Consider the following 10292-nt stretch of genomic DNA (forward strand, 5'->3'; position numbering starts at 1 on the left):
AGATGTAATCCATTTTTATTTGAAACCAAAATGCAAATTCTTGGTACATAGATGATAGAATAAAGAAGACAAAGACAGTCGCTGGTTCTGTTTTCAGTGAAAATTGTAACTTACAGATACGGTAAAAACTAAATAGTAACCTCCTTTGAAGCATCGTGCAAAGAACAAAGAAGACAGAAGAGCTCACAATGTGGAAACATCAAGCAAAAGCCTTTTTATAATAACAACATTAGAATGCATAAGGGTTGAGTAACCAAAGCCAAAGGTTCTTCTTTTATTTTATTTTACCCACCAAAACCAAAATGATGACTGTTTCTCTCAATGGCTGGCTAGTTTGAGAGTGTTGGCCTTCTCTTGCAGAGTACCGAGCAGACTCTCGAAACTCTTCTTGAACGAATCTACTCCTTCATCTTCCAACTGTTCTCCTACCTTGTTCCAGTCTATTCCCAGCTTCTCTAGTGCACTGTATACCCCTTCTGCTTCTGATACATTCGCATCTATTGTCCTCTTCACGATTCCATGATCTGCGAATGCTTCCAGTGCTTGATCCGGCATGGTTGACACCTAAAACCACAACCAAAATAATGGAAACGTTTGTTTACATACATAATTCAGAGCCTATGAATATACTTCCTCTACAGCCTTTTGATCTTCAGCATAGACTTTAATATTGAGCAGTGAAACATGAGAGACTAAACAAACAAAGAAATGACTTACAGTGTCAGGTCCGATGAGAGGAGCGACATATAAGGTGTCAGAGTATGCTGGATTCTTAACACTTGTCGATGCCCAGAGAAGCCTCTGCTTCTTGGCACCTTTCTTAACCAAAGCTTCCCATCTTGGCCCTGAGAATTTCTTCTGGTACAGCTTGTATGCTAATGCAGCTTGAGCCACAGCAGCCTGCAAGAGTAAACATATCCTGTGTCATACTCTCATACTCGATATTCACATTGGCTGGTGTATGATTCTCAGCAATGAATAGAGCTTTTACCTTCCCACGGAGATCTAGAGCTTCTGGGGTACCAATTTGCTCAAGCATCTTGTCCATAAGAGTATCCACCCGACTAACAAAGAAGGAAGCAACACTGGTAACTCTTGAAAGGTCATCAAGTCCAGACGCCTCGAGACCATCCAAATATGCATCAATCACTGCTTCATATCTAGCGATTGAGAAGATAAGCTGAAACATAACAGAACAAAATGAGAAAAGATTTGGAAAAACTTAACATCAGTGCATCCAGATAATCAAATTCATTCAACACCCTTGGACTAATCCAGTGATCTAGTACATCATCACACTCTACACTTGCAATAATAAAAACATGAAATTTAATGATAAGACTCTAGGATAACATACCGTGACATTGACGCTTATCCCAGCTGCAATGACATCCCTGATGGAAGGAATACATGGAGCAGTAGCAGGAATCTTAATGTAGACATTACGACGGTCCACAACCTTTTGAAGATATTTAGCAGCTTCAACAGTGCCTTGTGTATCATCAGCAAGCCTAGGTGAAACTTCAACAGAGACATAGCCATCAGCACCATCAGTCTCATCATAGATTGACTCAAAAAGCTTGCACGCATCCTGTATATCCTTCACCACAAGTTCCCAATACGCGCTTTCAATGTCCTTCCCGGATTCCACAAGTGTCCTAAATCCAAAAAAATCATCCAACTTTATTAGAATGAAACTACAAGTCAAGACAAATCACAAGAATATATGTAAACAAGAGTACCTGAACTGATCATTATAAGCATTTGAAGTGGAAATAGCTTTCTGGAAGATCTGCAGAGGTTTTGAAACAGTAAAAGAGTAAAGACAAATGAACAAACCACATAGTAAAAAGCAAAGCCAAACACAAGAGAGGTGATGGAAAAATTACAGCAGGGTTGCTGGTAACGCCTCTAACACCACGAGCAATCAAGGGTAGAAGATCTGTGACTGGACGGCATAGATTATCATACCAAGGACTCTGACCTTCCTTCTCGTATAGATCGTGAAGAGGTGTTCTTTTTCCAGCTGTTCCGTTTCCACCAGAGACTGAACACCTCACACTGCAAAATTAACACCAAAAAGAAAACAGAACAAAATCAGATTTTTTTATTACCAACTAAATAAAAGAGGAACCTTGATTATATTATATAGCCTACACCATGAGATTCGAGTTACGTTTCCAGGTCAAAAAAGATCATATTTTTTTGGTGTAGATAGATAGACTTACAAGAGGGAAGGTGTTGATTGTTGATTATAACGAAGGGAAAGGTGAGAAGATGAAAGCTTTGCGTTCAAAGTGCGGAAACTGATGGAGGATCTGGGCAAGACAGAACCTGAAGAGGAAGATTTGGAGTCGAGACAAGGTGTGCGGGTAAGATTAGCGAGATTCGAAATGGTTGCCATTTTTTTTTGGGTCGGGGGATGTATGAAAGAGTTTTTCTTTTCTTGGTTTGATCGATCAAAGAAGAATATAACAAAAAAAAAAAACAAGAAGGGGAAACAAATGGGGTTGGTGGTGAGTTTTTGAGTTAGGTCGGGAACGCTAAAGACGAACTTTAGAATCATACGACTTCTATATATCATGATGGCGATATTTGCTATTTTAGTTGACTATTTTTTTTTGTCATTTTTTCACATATTCTATTTCTTACAATTTTATCCAAATATATCTTAGCTAACATACAAGAAATAGTTATATATTCGATTATAAATCTAACTTATGTCGAAAAAAACATCATCATGTAGTAATAGTGATTAAATATAGAATTTTTAGTATTGGTAAATGTGATTTTAAATTTTTAACACCAGATTAATCAGTCTGAATTTAGAAAACAGCTGGTCTGATGTATATGAATAAAATAATAACAGATAGAGGCATAGAGCGGTTGCCTTATGATAAACACGAGAGGTTGCTTAGTTTTGGGTGTTTGGCTTGTGATTAGTTAGTAATGTAATGGCCGTTGTTAGGTCGCAAGGGTCGGAAAAAGTCACTTCCGTATCACTAAAGGAAAACAAATAATTCATCGTCCACTCCACAATGGTTTACCCATATCAAGAGGTTTTGGCTTTTGTGTGTGCAACCAGTGTAGCTGACTACTAGGGTAGGGCTGGGGTTGCTACGACCGGGATCCACTTATTAAAAAGGTCAAACCATTTTTCTTAGCTAAAATTTAGAAAGAATGAACATAAATCAGATTAATCTGAATCAAATAATTTCTTTTGTCCCAATATGCTTTGTGTACATAACGAAATAATCTAGAAAGAAATAAAGATCTAGCTATATGCCCCTTTTGCATGACTGACAAGTGACATTGTGACAAGTACTCATTCACGGGATCGTCTTACGATTACAATTTCTACTTACTTTTTTTGTAATAGATAGTCATAGATAATCAAAGCCAATATTTACTTTTAGATACAAGAGCTCATACTTGTAGTCTGTAGACTTTATCTGCAGTTTTGGGATATGCTACATGTGTATGCATTGCTACATCAGTTTTAGTGAGTGAACATTGAGATCTAAACTTGGAACTCAAAACGTAATTGCAAATCCAAATTGATGATGACGCCAAGAATCTTGAGATACGTTATAGGAATCTCTCTCATACAATATCCATACGATGAACAATAATAAACACAGACTAATGAATAGAGTCACGAGCAATAGATTAATCTTAGCTTGGGTATACGTTCAACAAATATCACAAGTTTGTATTATTCAGCAAAAAAACAAGACAAATCTTGCTTTCAAAATGCCGGATTCCGGAATATTAAAAACAATAAAAAACAGATGAAGTTCATTGAGACCTCAGACACTGACTGACTGACTGACGTGAATTATGTAATCAACCAATGAGTAACTTATTCTCTTCCAGGAAGCTGTAGGTTGGTACTTCCAGGTTGTATGGTGCAGGACCTTTCCTAATTCTTCCAGAGATATCATAATGCGAACCGTGACACGGACAAAACCAACCTCCATAATCACCAGCATTAGGCAAAGGGATGCATCCCAAATGAGTACAGACTCCAACCACAACTAACCATTCTGGGTTCTTGACCCTGACAGAGTCTTCTTGCGGGTCCCTCAGGGATCCAACATCCACACTATTGGCCAGCTTGATGTCATCTTCTGTTCTTCGCCTGATGAAGACGGGCTTTCCACGCCACTTGACTGTAACTGTGGTTCCCGGTTCGATGCTCCCTAGGTCAACCTCGAGGGATGCAAGGGCAAGGACATCTTTACTTGCAGACATGCTCACCACAAGCTTCAGAACAAGAAGGCGGATAACAGAGGCATATACAAACCTTCCACCCGACAAGACAAAATAGGCGAATGCACGCTTGCTAGGGTCACCAGGTGGGTAACGCTCATGGTTATGGTCGTCATAGACAATCTTTGAGTTAGGTGCTTTGACAGCCTCCACGGTGGCTGGGACTTCCGAACCAAAACCTATCTCATTTCCTTGAGCAAGAACTTGGGAAGAGAAACCTGAAAACAGAAATGATACATCAATATATATATATTCACATCAATAAGTATTAAGCAGTAGAAGACTAACACTGAAAATTAATGTATAAGCTTCTATAATAAAACACAGAATCCTTGAGGTATAAGATGCAGGAGCAGGAGTATGAGATATATCCAAAAAAAGATACTCTAATGGATGCAGAAATCAAGAAACCAAATTCAATGATCAATATGAATACGCAAGATTAAAACTTAGATATCAGGAAGCTAGTGCTTATCACACTAAGGATTACACAACACAAGGATTTACAAACAGGAAGCCTTCCTCCTTAAACAAAGGATTATCTAAGAACTTGCGAATTCATATTCGATCAATAAACTCAAATGTCTATTTCCTAAAGAAGTGATCATACAAGTAGCAGGAAACAATAGAAGAATAATGAAGGAGCATAACAGATTCATCCAAACAATTCTACTATAATATCAAAATTCAGTTGAAACTACACTACTCTTATCAACAAAAGAAAAACAAGCAAACAACTCCAATGCTCAGATGATGTGTATTACAAACATGCTTAAAACAAAACAAAACAAAACGCCCAAGCAAAGATCTCAAATAGCTATTCTCATCAAACAAAAGAATAATCTCAGAACTGGTCAATTTATACCCGATCAACCTAACCAAAATGTTCATTTCCAATTAGGACAAAAGAAGTAATCATTGAAGGCATAACTACTAATCCATTAAGGAGAAATGGTAAATCAAGCTATAATACAACACCTTCTAGTTCATGAAATTCAAAACAGATGTCACGTCAATTTGCACAGATCATCGCCCAGATACAATACTAACAATCTCAATCATTCGCAGGACTCTTACAAGCAAAAAAAAAAAAAATCATTTTTTTTTTTAATAGAACCATTCAATCAATGAATCTGTAAACAACATCAGAAATGAGAAAACCAATCAATCAAGAGAGAAAGTGGTGTAGATCAGCAGACCTCTGATAAGGCTCCGCTGGAAAGAATTGAAAGATGAGAGATCTGCAGATGGGACGGATCTGGGAGCTGAAGCGGAGTCGGCTCCTCCATCGGAAAGGGTATGGTCTCGGGAGACGACAAAGGAAGTCGCAGTCGAAGATCTCTGAGAAACAGAGAAAAGTCTCCTCCCTGCAACTCTCAGCATCTCTGCTCAAATTGGGTTAATGGCCGAATCTAGGGTTTCGCTCTCAGAGCAAGAAGAAGAAGAAGAACACAATCCTCAGGTTACACAGAAAGACTAGTCCCCTTTAAAATTTTTGTCTTCGAGAAAAGGTCAATTTGTTTTTTGTTTTTCCTTTTTCCCTTCTAATTACCTTATTAATTAATATTTTAATTATACTAGTATATGATTTTGATGACGTTTTTGTTGGTTTTACGATATAATTTAATTTTTGAGTATAGTTAACATGTGACATAAATATTTTTATTTCAGTATCATTAAAAAAAAAAATAGATTTTTAAAAATTACACGTATGTTTTTTTTTTGTTAAAAATTATTTAAACTTAACTGGAGTATTATGCAAATCTGTTGTATGTTGCGACGATGAGAGAGAGCCTTCTCTAGTGACTACTTACTAGCTAGGGTCACCACGTTCTTAGGATTCACAGCGAGACGTCAAGGTAAATAATAAGGAGGAAGACATTCTCTAACGTGAAGTCTTTCTTGGGACACCACCACAATAGAAGCAGCAATATGTAGTGTTTCACCAATGAGATTTAGAAGCCTCGAACAAAGGAGGACATCATCAAAGAAGTAGTAGAATCATGGATAACCAACAAAATGAGTAAATGAGGCTAAGATACAATCCGATTAATGACAGCATTCATCAAAGTAAGTAGTCTCAGACTTTTCATTATGGAAGACAAAGTATGGATCAGTTTGAAGTTGAACTTGAAACGTCTTCAAAATGTTTTCTCCAGAGAGAACATGAAAAAAGGTTTACAAATATTCTCAAACACCTCTAACCATACTCTTGTGGCTCGATTGTGATGTGATGTAAGAACAGGAGCTGAATTACCGGCTGTAGCAGTAGCTGAAGTACTACATGACAAATTTCTTGATGTACAACCTGAAGAACTTCCCGATAAATTGCCTGAAGTACTTTTTGGAGAGAACCAGCTTGTACCAGTTGAGGAGAACTATGATATCCTTCCGATATGTGCAAGAATCAGAAACAAACATACTTTGGAGCTGACCACTGGAACTAGAAGTGATGCGGACCTTCAACGGGCTGAAAGATCATATCGTTGGAATGGAACCGTTGCACTCTTTTTCCCTTATCTAGGGTTTTTCCCAATGGGTTTACCTAGAAAGGTTTTTAATGAGGCAACCTACTTCCACATATCTTCCTACACATATTCCAATGTGGAAGATCAAAGAAAGTCACCCTTGTTTCGAGCTAGTTCAAGGCATGGTTCAGGGAGCCCTTCCGCAAGTCAATCATCACTCAAAATGGACCTTTCCATAAATGGCTCAAACCAAAGCATCCCTTGGCGTCCTGGAGAGCTTCTATATCACTTGGAGACTTCACCACACATCTTAGGATGCACCCCACCTCACTTGATTAGGCGGATCAAGTTAAAGTGCAACTTCCCTTATTTGGATCTGTTTGTCTTTATGACACAATGGTCCTTTCCTTATTCAATGTTGCGCCTTTGTGAGACTCTCAAGACCATCCAGAAGCTTCCTAGAATGTATCTAGACGTCCCAAGAAACCACAACTTTGGCCCCAAGTTATCAAGACTCAAGGTGCATCACAACTTTCCCAATGTGGCCGATATTCTCATTCAATTCCCAAAGATCATGATTTTCATTAATTATTGTGATTTCTTTCTTTATTTTAGCATTTAGAAGTTGTACTCGAGCCCCTTATAAGCTCTATTACTTTGTACTTTGAGACACGTTTTTGAATAATAAGAAATTTCAGTTTGCTTCAACACTTTGTGTTTTGAATCAAATCCTTGTTCATGCGAGTTCTAGGTAGTTTGTGGAATCAAACAACTTAGGTTTCGTGTAGAGTCTCTGATCCTTGCGAGGAATAGCCCTTGGATCATATTCTCTAGCCCTCGGTGTTGTGGAATCAGCATCAAACCGGTTACTTTCCACCATATCGCTTCCGCCAAGCTTCTAAGTCTTTGAGTCCGTGAGTCTTGTCTTGGTGGATTCTGAGGCTTGTATCATTGGTATCAGAGCTTAAACGCTCCTATCTTACCAGGTTATTTCGTTCCTTGTTTTGTTTTTGTTTTTTATTTTAATTCAGTTTTAAAATTTCATACAAAAACCAAAAAAAAAAAAGTCTGTTTTCGTTTGTTTTATTGCTTGAATTTTATAAAATTAAAAAAATAATCATAAAAATTATTTTCCTTCTGTTTTAGCTTATATAAAGTCTTAAAAAACCCATAAAAAAATTTTTTTTTTGTTAATTTTAAAATTCGTTTGCTATTTCTGATTTGAATTCTGTTCCGATCTGTCTCAGTTTTTGCTGTTTGGCTTAGTTCAGATATCTATTGATCTCTCTTGTTTATCTTTGAATTTTGCAAGGAACTATGGGAGACGAAAATCCTATCACACTAGAGACCATCATGACTGCGCTCACTACTATGAACGTCAACATGACAACCATGTCAACACGGCTCATCCAACTGGAGCAAATGAATCAGAATGCACCACCACTTGGCCAAGGAAGGAACCTGCAGCCTGAAGTTCAAGGAGGCAACTATGATCCTCATCAAGAAGAGGAACCACCAGACTTACAACCTCAACAGCAGCACGTGGCCTTTGATCAACCCAATCGAAGAGCTCAAGGAGACCGAAACCGTGTTCGTGAAGATGAGAGAAACCTACCACCTGAAGTGAAGCTCACTGCACCTACCTTTGCGGGAAAAATTGATCCTTCAGCTTACTTGGAATGGGAAAAGAGGATGGAGCACCTCTTTGAGTATTATCACTACACAGAGCCAAAGAAGATAGCCCTAGCTGTTGCAAGTCTCACGGATCATGCACTAGCTTGGTGGGACAGAGAAGTAGCTGAGAAGAGGAGGCTTAGATACCAACAAATCACACGCTGGCCTGACATGAAGTTTGAGCTTCGCAAAAGGTATGTACCACCTCATTATTACCGCGATTTACTAAAACAATTTCGTGCTTTGTTTCAGGGATCTAGGAGTGTAGAAGAGTATTATGAGGAATTTGAACTCATAAGAAGCCGTCTCGAGCTTGAGGAGACCGAGGAGTCTCTCATGTCCCAGTTTGTAGATGGCCTCCAAGATCGTATACAACGCAAAGTGGAGACGCAGCCCTACCACTCCTTACAGGAAGTTCTACATCTCGCCATGCAACGTGAGCAACAAATAAAAAAAAAGACAAATCCCCGGACTAAAGCCAAAGACACCTCGTGGAGCCAGCCACAACCCACAACGGTTCAAGCACCACCACCGCAAACTATAGACAAAGGAAAATCCATTGTTGTTGATTCTCGTTTCAAATCAAATGTTCACCGTGCCGAGCAAGGTAAGTCCTCTAACCCTCAAAGATCACATGAAATAATTTGTTATAAATGCCAAGGCAGGGGACATGTGGCGAAAGAGTGCCCCAACAAGCGAGTCATGGTGATCACCACCGACGGTTATGACTCACAAGATGAAGTCGATCCAGTGCAAGCCGATGCAACCACCATCTATGCCGATGAAGGTGAGCTGCTAGTCATACAAAGAGTACTCTCAGCCCAACAAACAACGAATGAACCTGAACAAAGAGAAAACTTGTTTCATTCTCGTTGCACCATCAAGGATAAGGTATGTCACTTAATTGTGGATAGTGGTTCCTGCACTAATATTGCTAGTGTTACTCTTATTGAGAAGCTAGGACTCAACACCACTAATCACCCGAGGCCGTATAAGCTCAAATGGCTTAATGACAAAGAGGAGATAAAGGTGTCAAAACAAGTCGAAGTGCCATTCTCTATCGGAAAATACCAAGATCAAGTCTTGTGTGATGTTGCACCCATGCAAGCTGGGCATGTTCTACTTGGTAGACCTTGGCAATATGATCGTGATGTCCAACATAACGGGCGTACCAATCACTATTCGTTTAGCCTCAACAACAGCAAGTTTACTCTTGCTCCATTAGACCAAAAAGAAGTTCGTGCAATGCAAGCAAAATCAAAGGTATGTGCTAATACACGGTTTAGTTGCTATGTTGATAAGTCCTATTTTCCTCCAATCACGGATATGACGCACTTGTCTTTGCCAAAAGACCCACTTTCAGATTTTGGAGCTAAAAAGGAGCAACTTATAACACCCCATGGTGTATCTATCACGGTGAACCACACGCCTACACTAGAGTTGAATGCCGCAAAAGGAGTCTACCACTCAATGCTGCTCCAAGATGAACCACCTGATGCACCAATCCGCCATCAAGCAAAGCAATACCAAGGTAAGACTTTAGAGTCCCAAAACCGCATGAAAGCTAACTTGCTTTCTCTTGATGCAGATAAAATAGTTTCGAGGTCGAAACTCATTCAAGGGGGAGGGGATGATGTAAGAACAGGAGCTGAATTACCGGCTGTAGCAGTAGCTGAAGTACTACATGACAAATTTCTTGATGTACAACCTGAAGAACTTCCCGATAAATTGCCTGAAGTACTTTTTGGAGAGAACCAGCTTGTACCAGTTGAGGAGAACTATGATATCCTTCCGATATGTGCAAGAATCAGAAACAAACATACTTTGGAGCTGACCACTGGAACTAGAAGTGATGCGGACCTTCAACGGGCTGAAAGA

The 10292-nt window shown here is 39.1% G+C and overlaps 2 protein-coding genes across 2 annotated transcripts; both read right to left on the minus strand.

Moving 5' to 3' along the window:
- Positions 32-2560, minus strand: LOC104769560 (transaldolase). The gene is made up of 7 exons (XM_010493790.2): positions 2229-2560; positions 1890-2061; positions 1743-1792; positions 1358-1658; positions 992-1180; positions 718-900; positions 32-564 (listed from the first exon to the last, which is right to left on the minus strand). Exons 1-7 carry the CDS (start codon positions 2402-2404, stop codon positions 319-321), a joined length of 1317 nt encoding a protein of 438 aa, XP_010492092.1. The 5' UTR covers positions 2405-2560; the 3' UTR covers positions 32-318.
- Positions 3647-5774, minus strand: LOC104769561 (cytochrome b-c1 complex subunit Rieske-4, mitochondrial-like). The gene is made up of 2 exons (XM_010493791.2): positions 5472-5774; positions 3647-4490 (listed from the first exon to the last, which is right to left on the minus strand). The coding sequence occupies exons 1-2, from the start codon at positions 5653-5655 to the stop codon at positions 3847-3849; spliced, it is 828 nt and encodes a 275-aa protein (XP_010492093.1). The 5' UTR covers positions 5656-5774; the 3' UTR covers positions 3647-3846.

This window comes from Camelina sativa, chromosome 20, assembly GCF_000633955.1.
Source record: "Camelina sativa cultivar DH55 chromosome 20, Cs, whole genome shotgun sequence".
Classification (NCBI taxonomy): Eukaryota; Viridiplantae; Streptophyta; class Magnoliopsida; order Brassicales; family Brassicaceae; genus Camelina; species Camelina sativa.